The sequence below is a fragment of the Phaethon aethereus genome (genome assembly GCF_964289735.1).
Source record: "Phaethon aethereus genome assembly, chromosome: 3".
NCBI classification, from domain to species: Eukaryota; Metazoa; Chordata; class Aves; order Phaethontiformes; family Phaethontidae; genus Phaethon; species Phaethon aethereus.
The window spans coordinates 81,782,820-81,803,233 of NC_138576.1; the positions used below are offsets into that span (position 1 = coordinate 81,782,820).

Below are 20,414 nucleotides of genomic sequence, written 5' to 3' on the forward strand. Positions count from 1 at the left end.
ATTACCATAATTGTTAATCATCTCAAATACTGTTTTTCAGAAACACAGTGGCTAGGAACAATGGTGTTTCCAGCTGCTGATATTCCTACGGCATAAGAAAAAGGGTCACAGGATCCCCTTATAAACATCTACTCTTCCCTGCCTACTCCAGCACACACTGCAAGCCTGAAAGGAAAAAGGCAAAACAGAAGCCCCTCCTGCCCCAGCTGCCAAATCAGCTCACAGGGAAAACTTGTTGGGGAATGCAGAATCGAGCACTTGTGAGCCTGCTGTACTTTATGCAGTGGACTGGAAAAAAGAGGCACAAAGGGCAGCTTTAAAGAATTTCTGCTTTTAGCTTTCCCTACACTATGCTGTACACAGTTCAGATACAGCCAGGACCTGGGCCAAAATGTTTGGTGTGGCTATATCATACTCCATCAGACAGCTGGAATCATTTTATGTTGCTATTTTAATTTGAGACAGAAGTTGTGTCTGTTTTTCTTTCCATAATTAATCTGTTAGCTAAGACTTAGCTTTCCCTTTTTCAAAAGCTCATTTAGAGTGCAGTTTATTCCATACTTCATTTTCCTTGTATTTAATCTAATTGTATTTTTAATGGCTGAGTTCTGCTTTGTTTTACATCCTCTACCCATTTATTTCATAATTGCCAACCGATTTGTCCCTAAGTTTCTTAAAGACCGTGTAAGAAGAAAGAATCTTCTTAGAATGTAAACACTTGAATTTTAATTGAAGTGGGGGAAGAGGTTTTGTACCTGTTCTACATGAAAGCCCAGGAATTTTAGAAAACTCAAACCTCCCCCAGAATGGTTTCTAGTATCAGCAAGTGTTCAACTGCATTCTATGAATACTGTTTGTTGCGCAAGAGAAATGAATGACAGCGACACTCTTTTCAAGATGGCAAGAAGAAGAAATGTGATACCTGAAGGAGAGCTTCCTAGAGGGCTATGTAAGATAATTAAATTTTAATTCCTACTTCTACATAAGAAACATAGCTGAACAAACTCCTAATGATTAGTCCTTTAGTACTTCCTGTTTAGCAAAATTTCTCTCTTTCAAAAATTTCTCTCTCTTCTAAGTCCTAGGGTCTTATAAGAATAAGAAAGGGCACATGCAGCTGCCTTTGGCTACTTTGCACAAATGTCTTGGTACCGTTTACAAGTTGATCAAACCGGAACAGTTTGATCCATGAGAATTAAGATAAATTGTATTAAATGTAATCCGAATTTTTTTACGATAAATACCATGATAATAAATTTGTACATTAGAGGATAAAAGAAAAGGAATATTGAATATAATGGTGGATGAAAATTAAATGTTAATAAAATTAATAAAAACCTCCTATTTCAGTAAATCAGATAAAAAAATTGAACTGATATGTTCATTAAATTTAAGAGATAAGCACTCCAAATCATTTTTCGATTCACTGAGATTACACAAACAAGGGTACACAGATTTGGCTAACAGTAGAAGGAGACGACAAGGAAAGAAATATATTCAACCTCAGAAAGCATACATATATAAATATATATAAGGTCAGCAGAAGGCTTTTTTTTCTTTTTAATGCAGCTGACTTCTTTAGCCATATGGGGGTAAAGGAAATATAACTTCTCACCAGATATAAACTGCAGTAGTCTTTGTCAAAAACACTCTTCATACAAAGTTTGTATTACTGTACACTACTGCTCATAAAGAAAACAGACTGAGGAAATTTTTCCCTCAACAACTTGAAGTAGTATGTGAAAAGAGAACAGGATTGTGAAATGAGTGAAAACTTGAAGACTTGATATTAAGACACATGAGGACATGCTGGAAAAACATTAGTTTCTCTCTTTCACAGTCTTCTCTGATTTGCCATCCAATTTGAATCACTCTCTGCATCAGAAGGTTCTCAGCCAAGCCAGTTGACTGACTGCATATATAGCCCCAGCTCATCAAAAGAATGAAGTAAAACATGCTAGCTTAAACTGCTGCAGTTGGAAACATGTTTTGTTTAACATCTACAACAGCATATGAGTACAAACTTTAAGATAGCAGCACAGCACAGCAGATGCTTGAAGGCACAAAAGCCTACGGTAAGAAAGAGCTCTACAGTAGAACAAGTGAGTTTGGGAATTCTTGTATTTGAGAATAATTAACAATTCAGGAGTCCATTTCTGATAAAAAAAGCATCTGTATTGGGTTTGCATGGCAAGGTTTTCATAGCAGGGGGGCTACAGGGGTGGCTTCTGTGAGAAGATGCTAGAAGCTTCCCCTGTCTCTGACAGAGCCAGTGCCAGCCCACTCCAAGATGGACCCACCACTGGCCAAGGCTGAGTCCGTCAGTGATGTTGGTAGCATCTCTGGGATAACGGATTTAAGAAGGGGAAAATACTGGCATGCAGCAATTACAGCCAGAGAAAGGAGTGAGAATATGTGAAACAGCTCTGCAAACACCCAGGTCAGAGCAGAAGGAGAGGCAGAAGGGGCTCCAGGCGCCAGAGCAGAGATGCCCCTGCAGCCCATGGGGAAGACCCTGGTGAGGCAGGCTGTCCCCCAGCAGCCCATGGAGCTCCACGCTGGAGCAGATCTCCACCTGCAGTCCATGGAAGACCCCATGCTGGAACAGGCAGATGCCCGAAGGAGGCTGTGACCCTGTGGGAAATCTGCGCTGGAGCAGGTTTCTGGCAGGACTTGTGGACCCATGGAGAAAGAATCCCACGTTGGAGCAGGTTTGCCGGCAGGACTTGTGACCTGTGGGGGACCACGCTGGAGCAGTCTGTTCCTGAAGGATGGCACCCTGTTGGAGCAGTTTGTGAAGAGCTGCAGCCTGTGGGAGGGACCCCACATTGGAGCACAGGAAGAGTGTGAGGAGTCCTCACACTTCCCCCTAAGGAAGAAGGAGCAGCACAAACAACCTGTGATGAACTGACCACAGGCCCCATTCCTTGTCCCCCTGTACTGCTCAGGCTGGGAGGAGGTAGAAAATTGGGAGCAAAAGTTGAGCCCAGGAAGAAGGGAGGGGTGGGTGGAAGCTGTTTTACAATTTAGTTTGTATTTCTCATTATCCTACTATGATTTTGATTGTCAAGAAATTAAACTAATTTCCCAAGTCGAGTCTGTTTTGCCCGTGACAGTAACTGCTGCCTGATCTCACCCTGTCCTTATTTCGACCCACAAGCTTCTTGTTACACTTTCTCTCCCCTGTACAGCTGAGCAGGGGAGTGATAGAGTGGCTTTGGTGGGTGCCTGGCATCTAGCCAAGGTCAACCCATCACAGCATGTCTTTTCTTCTCCTTTTCCTCCAATAATTCCTAAGCAGGAGATTACTGCATTTAGAGAATTTTATTTTATAAGCAAATTAAATGTATTTGTTCAACATGCATATTATATGCATAGAAGCGTATTCAGTTCAGCTCGGAACATCCTGTGAATTTCCTAAAATTCCAGGAAAGTGCCTCTTCTGAGATGAATAGTAACCTATCTGCAAAAGTCTATTCCTTCTGAAATAAAATCTGAAAGAAAATAATTGGCCTTCAGTTTTTTACCAGGTGTCTTCCACAAATACGCTTACATCCCTAGTCTCAGTGTTTAGCTTTCTGAGGCTTTAGTAAACGATTTCTACCCTTTACAGATTTGGATGCTTTTATTATCTCAGATAATACAAGAGGATCTTTGTCCATTGGCTGCTACTGAGTTGCCAGATTTTAATTTAAGTGAGCTATCTGCCCTGAAAATAAATGTCCTGATCTCTTTCCTCAGACCTCCATCTCAAGCCTTTTCATTGCTGCTTCCTCGCTGCTTTTTCGTTCATTATGAGAGAGCACTTGCACTCCCAGATGCACTCCCTCTGAAGATTTCTGACACGACTACAGCTTCCTCTTAGATGTCAAAGCTAGGTTACTTTCCATCTTCTGCTTCTACTTCTTTCATGAGTATAAAGGGTTATATCAATCCAAAGGCCATAAGTAAGACAATGGATTCTATCAAATATTTTTTTCAAAAGTCTTTAGAAAACTTTTTAAAACCCAATTTTTGAAAGTTACTCTAGTCTTCCAGCAGAATTCAAAACTTTGAGACACATTTCAGAAAAGCAAAAGAGAAACTAGAATTTTTAGTATTTGATGGCATTTTCTAGCCTTCGAATTTGATCTCCTGGAATGGAAGACCAGAAAAGCTGACAGCTGGCTGCTTATTCCTCTCAGAGACAAAATTACAGGAGAAGGAAAAATAAAAATTACGAAATTCCATTTACATCTAGTTTTGATGTGTTTATGGATTATGAGAGGGTGTAATTTGGATTAGCTGGGACAAACAGGAGGTCAAAAAAACCATGTGAAAGAGCTTTCCTGACTTCAGTGAGATCATATAAAACCATAGAGGTCAAGCTGGCCACAAGTTTTAAATCCACATGATTTAGTCTGTGACAAGATAGTCCTGAGTCCTAAGGACAAATATCATACTGGAAAAAATATGCCCCATATAGGAATGAGACAAGATTGATTCAATACTAAAGCAAAAACTCAGCAAATTAAAGTCTGAAAAAGAATTTTCCATATCACTACAAAAGCTACCTCCATTGTGGAAATTTTTTTTGATTAAGTGAACCATCAATAGTGAACCAAAATCACAAAAGAATGGAGTTTTCATACAGGTTGTTCTAAAATGAAACCTCCAGATATGACCACCAGGAAAAGTATACTTTGTTAGTAACTAGTAAAAGATGATAATTCATATTTCCAGACACACCCAAAACCACCTGTAGCCAATTCTGACTAAAGTGGTGGCTTTAGTGCTAAATGTATTACTACCTGAGAGAGCCAGAAGCAAACGTCCTTACTGAGAACATTAAATGTCTCCCTTCAAGCAGGTCAGCAGATCACTGTGAATTTTTCAGTGGCTCCCATGCAAGTCTAGCTGTGAAAGAGATCTCCAGATCTCTGCTATTCATTTAACTTTCTCCAGCTGCCACGTAATACCCTTATTGTCAGTTATTATCTAACATGTGTGCCACAATATAATACCTGAAATTAATGTTATTTGAAATATAGCTGTATTTCTTCTAAATATAAAATCAGGCTTGTATATTAATGCAAAAAAAAAAAATCTATTGAGTAACAATTTGAATTCCACACATGTAGACTAGATATTTTACTGATAAACAGGCCATAAATCGAACCCATGTGGTAATCAAAAGATGTTAATATTTTCTACATACCAGTTTTAAATTGCCATGCCTTCAGTGACAAGAGATTTCTGGACAATGTGCAATATCACAAAATCAGAGAATAATTCATTTTGCAGGGACTTCAGGAAATCCTATCATTGAACCTACACAAAGTAAGGTCAACACTGAAGTCAGACCAGGTTGCTGAGGACTTTTTCCATTACAGTCTACTTTTGTTTTGTTTTTTTTTTTCTCTTGAATCTATCTCTCAATATACCAGCCAGGTGGTCACATCAAACTGTCATATATTCACTTCCTTTAAATCTATAGATTTGCCATATTTCTTCCAATGCAAATTCTATTTTTTATTATTTTTCATCAAATTCCCTACATTGACTTATTGAGCATGTGTTTAAATAGCTGTATATTTCAGACAGGTAGCCTTCTGAGGACTTCAGGAAATCATCTTGTGCAATCTTCTACTCAAAATAAGGCCACTGCTGAACTCAGATCAGGTTTCTCAGGGCTTGTTCTATTAAAGTGTAGTTTGGGGTGGGGGGGGTTTCCCCTCTTGAAGCTACCTTATATATCAGCATATCAGTATATCAGCAGGGTGATATATATGATATATATCATGAAGTATATCAGCAGGGTGGAAGCAATGCATATTGATTTCAAAGTTATGAATCTGTTATGTCTTTTCTTCTTCTCTGCTTTTTTTTTTTTTTTTAAGGAACAACCAATGAGGACAATAATATGCTAGAGTGTATGGTTTTGCCACACAGTGTTCATCCAGCTGGTACAAAGGTAAAACCAACACTGAACTACACAAAAGCCACCAAAAACCAGCAGATGATGATAGTGTCCTCATTTGTTTTATCCTGCTTCAAAAACATTTCAGAGACGTGATTTATTCTTCCCATATTTGGAAGATAAGACTCACACACTATTTTAAATTAGATTTACTCAAATGTGTTATGCTTAATAGTTACAGTTACTGTAGTTAAACAGTATAATATCCTTTAATGTATATTCCCTAAACCAGATTGAAATTCAACTAACTTTTGGTAAGATAAACACCCTACATAAGTTTTGAACAATGATTGAAAACCAGGAAGTGGCAATGAGAAGCCAAAATTGAGAAAATCATCTTGAAAATAAACTTGAATATAAATGTAAAGCTTCAATTTATTCCTCTTCTCCAGCTTTCATAGCAACCATTTTATAAATTATTCCAGAGTACCATAAGATGAAAGCAACAATGCCCCCGATCACTAAAAAAAAAGAATAAAAAATCACTATTACACCCATCAAGGGCTTTTCCTTCTTTTCTGGAAGAACATTTATCCAAGTGAGAGTTATAATAATGGTTGGAACAAACTACCTCATGGACAGGTGCTGGGCAAGCAACCACTGAACTGGAGTGCTGCCAATACACCTCACTCTTGGCTGGATCTTTCCATGGCAGAAAACTTAGCCATAATGTCTGAGTTTCACTCATCAGCCACTTCCCTTTTTTCACCCCTTACTCCTTCCCCTGCCAGTGCTTCTCTTTGAATGTAATGGGGCTTTGTGCAAAGATTATTCAGAACCCAGTATAATTCTTAACTGTATTCATTCAAACTTTGGATGAAACAAGATAGCATCAATTTTAAATCCCTAACTAGTGGTAGCAGTAGGTATAAAAATCTTACAGTGTTGGAAACACTGGCTGACTAATACGAAGTCTTTCTTTCAAGACATGGGACTATTGTTTTCTGATTCATTTGTGATTTTCTTCTTTTCCACTCTACAAGCTTACCATTGCATTTCTTAGCTTCTTCTCTTAGTGTCTTCTCCTAGTGCCTTTGAATGTAAATTCATGCTAAATCCTATATTGGAATGCCCAGGTGATTTTTTATTTTTTAGTTCACTACTCCCCCAAAAATACTTATTTAGAAAGCATTTCAGAGTGCTTATATACAGAACAACTTGGCTAACAGAATTTACATTTCAGCTGTAATCCTTCAAAGGAGCAGTTTCTGCACATTCATTGCTTTTTAGTAGTGTGTTCCTGATAACACCAGCTTCAAAATCTTGCCCCAGAACCATATCCATGGGGAAATTTGACAGTTGATTGAAATCCACAGCTCTTGCTTCTCAGGAAAGAGGTCTTCAAGAAAAGGGTTTCTGGTCCTTGAACTTCAGATTTGTCTCTTAACCATAATACTAAACTGACTGTGTGATGTTTCATAAAGTTCAGTATTAAAGACTTTGTGCCCCAAGGCACACTTTCAGAGTTAGATCAGTCTGGCTTGGATCCACAGCCAATGTTTATTTTATGCCATATACGTATTCTGCCCCCCGATCAACAATTGATTTGTCTGAACTTAGTTACTTCAAAGTCTTGATTCATAGTACTATTGCAACTGAGCCTCCAGAAATTTAAGTTAAACTCTAATAAGACATTTTCCACCAAAATGCATTCCAACAGCTGGACCACAGATCAGAATGCTGCAAGACTACGGTCAGCTCTATTCTTCAGTATATAACACCTTTTTTTCAAAACTGTATACAGTGCTAAACCTGAAACTAGTCTTATAAGCTGGGTGCAAAATTTAATATACTATACCATTTGGCTGAATATAGCATTGCTGACTCCAAAGAGCAGAAATACATAATGTTCACCAGCAGATAGCAATTAACAATTTCTCAGTTCAAATAACATATACACAAGGAATAAAACTTCCAGAAATTCTAAAATCACAGAAATGCTAGCATATTTATTTATAAATGGAAGGACATATGTAAACATGACAATACTCCCACATGTAAAGAAATTATACTCACTCCATAAGTATTTTTTAATAGTTGCAAGCACAGCCAGTGTTGAAGAGGTAACGAAGTAGAGAGGAGCTACTGTGCATTCTTTTGTATATATAGTGACCCTTTTTGTGTCTTTAAAGGAAGAAACGTAGAAAGTTTCAAAGCAGTTTCAATATATGAAAACAAAGAAGGCACGTCAATAGGATTCAAAAGAGTACACAAAGAATTCATGTGATAAACTAGCTATAAGGAAGCTCTGGTTTCAAGATAAAACTTAGAAAAGAGACTCCTTGCTGCACTATAATTAAACCATTACATTGAATTATAATGCTATTAATGTATCATAGTATTAATGATCAGCAAAAAATAGGAGCTGTCATTACCTAATGCCTAAATTCTTTGGAGTACTTTTTACCTATTGATATGTGAAAGGCTCAAAACACAACAGTAATAGTTTTTCAAAACATTGTGATAAAGCTATTTCACTATTCATTCTGACACAGCACATTTAAAATAACACTGCTTTTTAAACCTTTCAGGCGTTTGAGTAATTACAGCAGGCCTGAGTCCCTTGCCATTTCCCTGCCCTTACTTCTCTCTTAAATTTTCTGAATTAGGAGTAGTCTACTCATGTAATATGAGGTGGATGTACATTCTCCCAACATTCAACAAGTACAGGTTCACAACAGTTCCCATGCCAAACTCTTCTTTGTAGGCAGTCAGTCAGAGCATTTGTCTCTAGCATGCAGCATTTTGCATGAGTTTATAACTGACACTACAGCTGGAAGTAGATGAACAGCCTTACACCTACACAGCATACTGGCAGATAGAGTAGTAAATAGAAGAGTAGTAAAAAGCAAGATTACAGTAAAGTTTTTACATCTTTTAATTAAAAAAAGGAAAAAAAACAATGACTTACCTGTGGAGATGAGGGACTAAAGGCCACATTGATGACAGAATCTGTGTGTCTCCCCAGTTTATGTGAAAAAGTGTTTGAACGCATTTCATATATGTAAGCCTAAAAAGCAATGAGATTATAGTTTCACTTCAAAAAAATACATCACATTCCAGAAGCACTAAGTTCTACTATAGGAGGACTAAAGATTCAGCCTACAGAGAAGTTAGAAAGTTTTCATTATACAGATAAAAAAGTCATCAATTTATTAGAATTTATTTATATAATTCAGGATAATCTAGAAAATGCTTAAATTAACTCAACTGAAAAAAAAAAGATTTAGAAAGAGTAATGTAATCTTTTCCCCTTAAGTAACAAAACATTATGTATATTTCAAATAGGCAGGTAAAAAATGACCCTTTAAAATATATTTTTAAGGATGTTCTTCAGAATTTTGATAAACCAAACTGTACAGTTTCAATAAAAAATTAAAATGTTCCATCATATTTACTAAATCTCCTCAGGTAAGTGCAAAATTTAATATACTATACCATTTGGCTGAATATAGCATTGCTGACTCCAAAGAGCAGAAATACATAATGTTCACCAGCAGATAGCAATTAACAATTTCTCAGTTCAAATAACATATACACAAGGAATAAAACTTGTGTTTATTTTTTGGGACATACATCTTGTAGCCGTTTGCAGGCAGCAAACGGCTACAAGATGTATGTCCCAAAAACTTGTGGATTCAACTGACAGTCTTCACAATTTATGAAAAGATTCATGTACCAATGCAGGTCCTGAAAACACTTAATGCCTCACTCAGAAAACAAATTGTATCAGACAATTCCAAAGATTCTCTAGTCCAAAACAGTACTGAAGAAACACTGGGTAGTCCTCACTGTCAAATATTCCATTCATGACCATATTCACTGAGAGGCAAACCAAGAGGCCAACTGTAAATCTACTTAATTGCATCCAGTTTATATACCTAACATATTCTGGATTCAGTCCAGGTTATGGAATTAAAATCATCTACTGGCATAAAAGCACCTAAAAACAGACAGAAACATAGGTATCCATTTTTAACCTCTGGATATTTTGTAGCATTCCACAGAGATATTGCCATACTAACTAGGAAAATAGCAGTCCCCAGTAATGTGTTAAAATCGTTGTGTCCTCCTTGAAAGGATACAGCAAACATTTATTAATTGGAAATTCTGCCTTAAAAAGTAAGATCCTCCTCCCAACTTTTTAAACATCTCAGGAAACTGATCATAATAATGAGTATTTGATTGCTATTAATATAAAAGCAACTTTTTGTTGTTGTTGTTTTAAAACATATGGCCATACCACAGCTACTGTGACTTATACTACTTGGGACATAATCAGTTCACAAGGGAACAAAGAGGTAAGGAGAACCTTAACAAGATAAAAATGATATAATGACACAACAGAAAACATTCTGATGTGCTGTAAAGAGGAAATTATTTTCTTTGTTGGAAAGTACCAGGCCATATATTAGTAAATTCAGTCTATACACAGGATTACTCAAGTTCTTGCTATTTCCATACACAAACACCATGATTGCTGTTTGTAAATACCTCCTGTCAGTCATAAGATTCCTCTTTATTGACATAAAAATATTAAGAGGTAGTGTTGGTTATTTACTTCACATCCTAAACAAATTACAATACTGCCAAGTAATTAGGCTTAAATAGAGAAGGTTTCAGAGATCCAACATAATAGCACCCTTCAGAGTTTCCCTTATTTTGTAGGGCTGCATCCAGCTGTTTTCCTCCTTCCATACTGGCTCTCCATTCTTCACTCTAATGATACTATACCATGACTCAGCTGGTATCAAAATTATCAGATGCTGTGTGTTATCTCAGCACCTGTAATATTGTGCTCTCTTCGTAGCCAAGCTTTGTCACTCTGTATATCATATCACATCACCTGGCCCTACTGTCCAGAATTCTCACAGGACTTCCCTCCAAGAACAGAGAGTGTTAGCAATGACATTTTTACTCCAGCAAGGATGAGGTGTGAGGACTGTATTCAGGTTGTGCTTCACCATCACCACAGTGCCAGAGCAAACTACAGCAGTCATGCTCACATAACTAATGGAAATCTGCAAGTCTCAAGAAAATGAGAGATGAGATGCTGTAGAAGTCCATATTCCAGGGATACTACAGAAAGGAAGGGAGTACATTGAGTGAGAGGATAACAAGAAGCATTATGAGCTGCACTGCAGTCTCCAGTACAGGACACTCCTCCGCATCTGAGTGTCTGAAGAGACTACTCATGAACACAGGGAGAAATCATTCTTACCAAACAGCCCCTCACAATCCTGTGGACCTCTTGTCAAATGGTTCAATAGTATCACAATACTCAGTAATGCCATGACACTTTTTAGAGGTTTGTATCATGAAAAATTCAAATCCTATTCCTCATAGCTATCATACACATGTCCATCCCCTTTGGAACTGTGGGAATGACAAAAACAGGACAAATGCGTCATGTTTCTTAATACACTACAGAACTTCGTTATACATAAGAACTTAAATGGAATAGAACTGAATGAGGAAAATACTGGAGAGAATAAAATCAACTCTAAAATTCAGGTGTTTGGTACATAGCATAAGTCCTCTAGGCTCCACACAACTGACATATGAGGAGAGAGTAAGACAGATTTACAGAGAAAACTCTTATTGTAAGCAATTATTTCCCTTCACAAGATAATTACTCTGCAATTGCAAGTTTTTCAATGCCTGCATCAGTTATTCTGCATATACTAAGACCAGTCTTTGGCAGAGGGGTATGGGCAGCAGACGGGACTGTGCTTTCTATCAGTCATCATCTTTTCTCTTTCTGACCCTAAATTACCTTTTGTCACTTTTCCTCTTCAAGCCTACGCTCCTCCCTCCCTTTCATGGAAGTAGGCACAAAGAAGAGGCAAAGTCAAGGACAGCAAGAGTCAAGAGCACAAAATGCTCCAAATCACAAATCTACAATGCCTTCCAATAATTTCTGAGCAAAGAAAAAACATAGCTCCATGTTTTAACCAAGAGAACATATCGCGGATGGTTACTGAAGCTGAAAATTTTCCATTATAATCCAGTGGCTTACAGAACTTTGCCAAACATCCAATAAAAATTAGTTTTCCATTCCAGGTTCTCAGTTTAATTTGGGGAGGAGCACATTCATTTTTGGCTTAATCTCTATGTCCCAATTCTTCTCTGTAAAATAGGTGTGATAATATTTCACTTTTTTTAAGACAAATCCAATATTTGTGAAACCCAGGTATTCTAGTAATTTATGCTCTTCCACATAGTTCCTAAATCAACCATTTGTCTCATGCCTTTCTTTCAAAAAATGCAATGAAGCAATTGTGCAGCTTCAGTAGAATCTAGCAAGTGCATATTCGGTTGTCTAAAAAGAGATGTTAGCTAATCACACTTCTCAACTTAAAAAGCATCCAAGTTCTTACCTCCCACCTTTCAAGAAATGTTTCTAAGCCCTGAGGTAGAGGTTAGGCTGGGATGCAGCTCCTAAATCGTCACACTGTGTAACAAGATTCACTGCATCAGAGAAAAGCAATGACAAGCAAACACAGATAGAAGCCCACCTGTAGCTAACCACTGAAGCATTCGTCAGCATGGGAAAGACCTTTACTCCAGAGACTACTTTTGTATTGAACAGCTGCTAGATAAAACAGACAGAACATGGCTGGGAACACAACTTTCCCACTCAACCTCCTTCCTACAGTTCTATACTAACAGAACTAGTGTCAAGCTTCTTTCTGATATTGTATTTCTAGCCCTATAAACCTTAAATATTTAGGTGTGGTGGTTCAGCTTCAACAGAAAAAGTGGTAGAGTCCCTGAATACATCCCAGAATAGTTTATTATGTTGTGGTAGCTATCATCTTCTCTTCCAATAACTGTGCTCTTAAGGAAAGTAATAGCAAATATTTTAAATCAGAGTAATTTTGACATGTAACACAATAAAATGTGATTAAAAGAAAAACATCACCACAAAAAAGTGTATAAAAACAGCTTCTGTTTAAGTAATTCTAGTCACAGATATTTAAGCTAGCCCATGATAATCTAAATTCTGAGAATAAAAACTAACTTGGTGCAAGATTGAATAAACTTTTCAGTAAATTTATTTTTAACTTCAAGAGTAAAAAAAAAAAAAAAAACCAAAAACCAAACACCTAAAAAATCCACAACCCAAAGGAAATTGTATTTTAACAGAAATGACATTCAGGTATTCATAAGTAGTGGAATAAATCCAGTACAAACATACTCTTACTATAGTCTGCCATCATTGTAGTTTTACTACATTTCTGATGTCATTCAAATTGTTTTTCTATTATATGTTTACTAGATATTTTTAGCATATTCTTCTCTATATAAAAAAATGAACACTAAGTCAATTATAAATTATACCATAAAATTAGCCATAGAGGAAAAAAACCTGTAAATATGAATTCAATGGCAGAGGAAGAACAGATTTTCAGCAAACCAAATGTAATAAAAAAGAAAGCAAAACATTTTAGGAAGTACTCAGCAATACCCAAAATGCATGTGTGCATATAATTTCTAATACTAGCCAAAGTCAATCCTTTTTTTTATATTAAGACCAATTTCTTGTAATAAAAATACTGATTTAGTAGATATTGGTATTTCCTTTCCATTTCTGTTCAAGGGTCAGCCAAAAGTAAAAATCATTTACCTGTACCAATAGCTTCCAAACAAGTTTCCTGCACCCATAACTACATACTCACTTGTGTTTCCTTTCGCTTGAAGTTTGAAAAAAATTCAGAGTAGTCAGTTTTCATTAACCCACAGTGTGAGAGTGTATTTAGCACCTTATATGTATATACAAGCTTGTGCCGCCTTCTTTAAATTTGTAGCAAGAGAAAGGGAAAAAGGGTAAAGATCCCTCCTTAAGGGGAAGAATTTGTATCCAAATGGAAAACTACTTGTTTTACTTAGTGTGCTAAATAAATTGACTCTTTATCTGCACAGTTTCACTATAAATTCTTTCCTCTGTTTTCTTACACTCTGTCTTTAAAGCAAACTTGTCCCCATCTGTTCCCACTGCCCCCTAGTCCAATCCATGGCCATATGCATTTGAGTCAAACTACTTACACTCCTACTCCCTCCTGGAAAGAGAATGAGGGGGAAACAAATCAGAAAGAGAAACACTGAAAACAGAAAAATTCTCCTTGTTATCAGCTCTTGCACAAAGACCAAAAAAGCAATACCAGTTTCAAGAAAAACCCTTTGTAACTGCTGTGGCTTTAAACTGGGGCACATTTTTTACAAACAGATCACAGGGGAGACGAAAAAAAAAGATGACACTGGTATCTAGGTTACCTAATTTGACCTTATGCAAACAGAGGGTTTTTTTCTGCAGAAGTTTTGCATGGATTGGCCAAAGCCATCCCTTTCCTGCTACTATTTTTTCTAATATTCCAAATAAGCTACAGAAGATGGAAGTGTTAAAGCCTCTTGATAGAAAAATAAATAATCTTATTTACACTTTTATGAAAGACATCTGGATTTATTAATAAGGCATTAGTCTCCATTTTCCTCCACTAGTGCCATTAAACATGATGCACACTCACACTACATGATATAATTGTTTGCCTTGCGCTCCACCATCCCATGTTTACACTGGGGCACAACTCCCACTGAACCATGTCTTTTTCCTCAATCTCAAGCTGAAAAAGCACCTGAACTAGTTATACTAAAATTAAAAATAACAGTCAGCCTGAAGCAGACAAGCAGCATGGAAAGTTTCAGCCCAAACTGTTCTCAATTATAAGCAACTCAAAACAGAATTATAGTGGAAAGTGTTAGACTACCTTAACTATAGGCATCAGTGCCAAATCCACGCATAATAAAACAGATTTGACAAGCATCCTAAGCACTGATTAACACTCTTCAGTCCTGAGATACCTTATACACTTCCCACATGGTAGCGTGGAAAGTCTATTCAAGCCTGTCACCAAAACATTGAGTACAATATGCCCTCTCAGAGTGCCTTCACCTTCTAATGTCCTTCTGGTATTCACAAGAAATTGCTCACTACATTAAGATCCCAGTTTCCATCTGAGTTCCTTCAACATAACTACAAAAGGAGTAACAGTAAAAATTCATAATGCTCTTTATTATTAAGACAGTGAATATTACCAAGATCAATCATCTTTCAAGATGCAAGGGATACTTTTCCAATGTATCAGCATGCTGACAGTTATAGCTAACACACACTGAATTTTCCTCACTAAAAAAGATTATATAAATAGATCTAAGCCATACCTCAGGTTTGCCTCTGCAAGCCACCCTTCTTAGAAAATTCCAATTTATATTTTTTCCTGATTTTAGTTTCTATTTAATTAGCCAATTTCAAAGCCTCATGTATATGATTTTTTTTTTAATTTATCTGTCTGTGGAATTTATGTAGCACCAAACATTGATGTATTTAGATTGCTTTTACTTTTATAACATACCTAGGTTTGGAGAGTGCAGAATTATTACTTGAAGATTTTGTCCTAAGAAAATTTACCCCACCTCTCATTATGAAGCAGCATGGTTGGATCACACCTACTCTGGAAATGGCTGTTTTCTGACTGCTGCTAAAACTCTCTTCTGTACTAGCTGTACCAATAATTGCATTCCCTGTTTGTGTACTGTTGTTGACTGTTCAACAGAAATAGTGTGAGATTCAGATGATGCAGAGGATCTTCATTCAGATATTTAGGCATAACAGGGAATTTCATTAGCTTTAGAAAGGATTGTCCTATCTTAATAAATTTGCAAGCACAATGCAATCAACTACTAGGATTACAGGCATATGTACCAATGATACACAAAACTAAACTGCTGTCAAAGTTGTAGACTAAGAGGTATACATATAGAAAACACAAGCCCTGCGGGTATAAGTCTATACATATCCACTTTTAGCACCTCACTGCTGCATGCATACCAAAATGAACCTTGGTATTCATATCTACTTTGACTTCCTTTTTTGCCTACATTTGAATTTGGGCTATTTTCTCTAAAATTATTTTTCTTTAGCAAAATGGTTAATTTCTCATACTTCCACCCAGCTCCCAGAAGTATTACCAAAGTTAACGGTTAACACAGCAAGACACTGCAGCCTCATAAAGTTCAGTTCAACAGGCCACTAAAAAAAAGAAAAGGTGTTCTGTAGTAGTAAAATAAGCACACATCTATAGCCAGCAGAAAATCCTCCACTACTCTCAGCTGCCAGTCTGGTTTTATGGTGGTCAGGTTTGAGGTGTATGGGCATAGGTAAAGCAATAGCCTGAACAGACCAAGAAGCAAACAAGAGCAGCTAAGGTGCTCATGTGCACATAATTCCACGGTTCATAAAATAATCTATTGGAGCTAAGATTTTCAATCATCTTCAAAGATATACTGAAAGAGGCAGCAAAGTAACAGCACACTGTAAAGTTATGTCTGTATTAACAAGAAAGCAATATTTATTTATTCCCTCCTAGGATAATAGGCCTAAAAGCCATCCACACTACCAAAGAATCCAAGAAACTGAAGTTCAAGAGTAACACAAAGTTGTGTTCTTCTTTGGAAAGGGATAGATTTTCTCCAGCAATAGCTGGCAGAGAGGCAGCCACAGTCCCTGTCATTCATTCTCTGCCATGGATTTCCTTCTGCCAAGCAATGTTAGTCTTGTTTTTTCCACAGTAAACATTACTAATGCTATTTTCTCCAGATGTTTTCTCTTAAAGCCTATCTTAGTTAAATAATATGGACATATAAAATAAAAATTGAGCAACATGTAATTGGGATACCAATGACACTGAAAACCAAAATACCCCAGATAGTCCCTACCACTGCGTCATATAATACATTCTGTTCTGCAAACCCTCTGGTACAAAGTGTAGACCAAGACAATAAATGCTAGACGACATCGCTATCAGACATTTCTAAAAGTAATTTTCCAGTGAAGAAAATATCCTTCTATTTTTCCAAATCCGGTATGAAATTCAACACTAAAGCATGCTCTATTGCATCAGATACTTAATTTAAACGTGATACCTCCAAGATACAGTCCCAAGAGATAATGAACATTCTGAATTATTAGCATGTCCTATCTCTTCCATTTACATACATTCATACCAGAATACATTTCTCAGCTCCCTGCCTTTTCCCCTCATCTGTAGTCTTTTGTCTTCCATTCATTAGTACCTAAAAAGTTCTAGTGAAATTGTGGTCTCAAAGGGAGAACAGACAACTACAGCTTTTATCATTCACATTTTGGAGTTCTTGAGGTGGCTTTCTCTTTGCTACCTAGACCATTTTATGCAATTTTGTACCTAATAAGATGCAGTTTTTAAGCTTATCACACCACAGACACACAAGGGTGGAAGTATTTCACCTAAATAAGATCAGAGTAACTGACTGGAGTGGTAACAACTTGAGATAGGCCTCATCTAAATTCTTCTTTAAGAGTAAAGGACAGAATCACACACAGAATCATGGAATCATTAAGGTTGGAAAAAACCTTTAAGATCATCAAATCCAACCATTAACCCAACACCACCATGCCCACTAAACCATATCCTGAAGAGCACCATTGCTAATCCCTATTTTATAAATCAGAACTGAACCACAGAAAGACTAACATGACTAATAATATATTTGTAGTAGTCAAGAAATAGTTCATAAAATCCTATGGCAATGATTACGTTAGGAAGTAGTGCAGCACAGGAAGAGCAGATGTATGGAACAAAACAATGCTGGCAACCCAACCTCTAAATGCATTTTGGTGCTTTACTTTGGGCTATTATTGACTCAACACCATTAGCACATAGAGAGCATTCAGTTTGCTGAAGCAGTTGCTCTTCCACTTCAGCCTCATCTGAAAGGCATTGATCTGCATGATGCAACACAAGTCTGTCATAGAAATCAAAGCACAGTAAGTGGAGAGGACTGGGAGACTTCAAGTCCTTCAAGAAGGGGTGTGCACACCCCTTATGCAAACCAAAAAGAAGATGCTCACTGTGCACCAGTGCACTGCAATTCATACAGCAGAGAAAACAAGGGCAAAAGACTTTAAATTTAAGCTACTTAAAATTATAGAGCTCCTTTCATTATAGTTTCTCAAAGCCAAAGTATATGTGTAGAGTATGTGGAGTATATGGAGTAAAGTAGATGACGAGTTTAACAGATAGCAGCATTGCATTTTGAATGCATTTATGAGTGAAAATATAAGAAATAATATTTTAAAAGCTACCCATCTAGATGTAAGAATAGATAAAAATAAAACCAGGAATTTTGTTATATAATACATATCTTCTTGTCCTTATAAAAAAAGTTATTAATCTAACCTAATACGAAAAGTCATAAAGATACTATGTGATTTGACACAGTGACTTTTATAATTAAATAAATACCTAGTAGCAAAACATTAAAGTGTACTGCTCGATAGGACTGACATTCTATTTGTAATACCAACCTCTGTAACTATTTAAACCTAAGGTGTCAACTATAAATAAATTTTACAGTTTGTTTTATGCTAGATGCAGAATCCTTTACCTGAAAACAACTGAGTCTGCAAGCACTGTCAGGTTCAGGTTTACATCCAGACACCACTCAAAGGTTTGCAGAATTCTTTAGATATACTCCCTGACCAGCATGTTTCCAGCATCACTTGCATAATGAGAATTTACTCTAAAACAAATTTTATACAAATGTTAATGTTCGGGGATGTCGTGGTTTAGCCCCAGCCGGCAGCTAAGCACCACGCAGCCGCTCACTCACTCTCCCTCCCACAGCGGGACGGGGGAGAGAATTAGGAAAAACCTCGTGGGTTGAGATAAACACGGTTTAATAGGACAGAAAGAAAGAAGGGAACAATAATGATAATACCAACAAAGGAATGTATAAGAACAAGTGATGCCCAATACAGAAATTGCTCACCACCCCGTGATCGACAGCCCGTCCCCGAGCAGCGATTTCCGCCCCCCCGGCCAACTCCAGTTTATGTACTGGGCATGACGTCGTATGGTAGGGAATATCTCTTTGGCCAGTCTGGGTCAGCTGTCCCGGCTGTGTCCCCTCCCAGCTCCCCGTGCACCCCCAGCCTGCTCGCTGGCAGGCCAGCACAAGAAGCTGGACTGTCCTTGACTGCTCAGCAACAACCCAAAACATCAGCACATTATCAACAGTTCCTCATCCCAAATCCAAAACACAGTCTCACACTAGCTTCTGTGAGGAAAACCAGCTCTATCCTGGCTGAAACCAGGACAGTATCCACCCCTTATTCCATACCATTTACGTCATGCCCAGGTCCTATACTTTTCAATACATTCCAATTATTCATTATTACTCTTCCTGTCCTTTAATATATACACACAGATATCACTCTCTTAGTCCATGGGCCATCACTTAAAATGTCTATGGAGTTCAGTCAGTCCATGACTCTGGGCTTCATCCATCATAGCAGTCTCTCAGGGCAGGGGAGATGGTATGTGGTGTTGGATTGTCATCTGGCACGGTCCATGTCCATGATCTGCAGGTCGAAGATGTCGATCTCGAGGGATTTGTTGGGCGCAAGCTGCTGAAGCCAGTTCTGGTTTCATCACTGCTGCACGTTGCTTGGTTTCAGTGAAGCTCATTCTTCATCAGTCTGGGTGATTCTTACTATAATACCATTGATATGGTAGATAGCAGCCATAGTAGTAATGTCATTCTGAACAATTAACATAATACAATTCAAATCATTGACTGTTTTCACCCAAAATCAAGTCTCCTTGAGGTACACATCGGACTTCCCCATCCTTCCGCATTACCCACCAAGTGCACCCAGGTCCCTGGGCAAAGGCAATCCCACGAATGGGTTTGCCTTTTCCTAATGCAGGAGTAACCCAGACTGTCTTCCCCAGCATGTTTCTCACATGCACCACAGGGACTTTATCCCCTTCTACAGTACGTAGAAGTTTTGATTGGGCAGGGCCGGCTCTATTAGTAGATCCCCTAGTGTTGACTAACCAGGTGGCTTTGGCTAAATGTTTATCCCAATTTTTGAATGTCCCATCACCCATTGCTCTCAGTGTAGTCTTTAACAGTCCGTTGTATCGTTCAATTTTTCCGGAAGCTGGTGCATGATAGGGGATATGATACACCCACTCAATGCCGTGCTCTTTGGCCCAGGTGTCTATGAGGTTGTTTCGGAAATGAGTCCCATTGTCTGACTCAATTCTTTCGGGGGTGCCATGTCGCCATAAGACTTGCTTTTCAAGGCCCAGGATAGTGTTCCGGGCGGTGGCATGGGGCACAGGGTATGTTTCCAGCCATCCGGTGGTTGCTTCCACCATGGTAAGCACATAGCGCTTGCCTTGGCGAGTTTGTGGAAGTGTGATATAGTCAATCTGCCAGGCCTCCCCATATTTATATTTCAACCATCGTCCTTCATACCAGAGAGGCTTTAACCGCTTGGCTTGTTTGATCGCAGCACATGTTTCACATTCATGGATAACCTGTGCAATAGCATCCATGGTCAGGTCCA

The 20,414-nt window shown here is 37.8% G+C and overlaps 1 protein-coding gene across 1 annotated transcript in view; it reads right to left on the reverse strand.

Moving 5' to 3' along the window:
* Positions 1-20,414, reverse strand: part of WDR27 (WD repeat domain 27) — a gene marked incomplete at both ends in the record, with an annotated part of 143,622 nt that overhangs the window by 49,598 nt on the left and 73,610 nt on the right. The window contains 1 exon segment of the mRNA XM_081998563.1: positions 8,871-8,969. Coding sequence (XP_081854689.1) covers positions 8,871-8,969 — 99 coding nt within the window.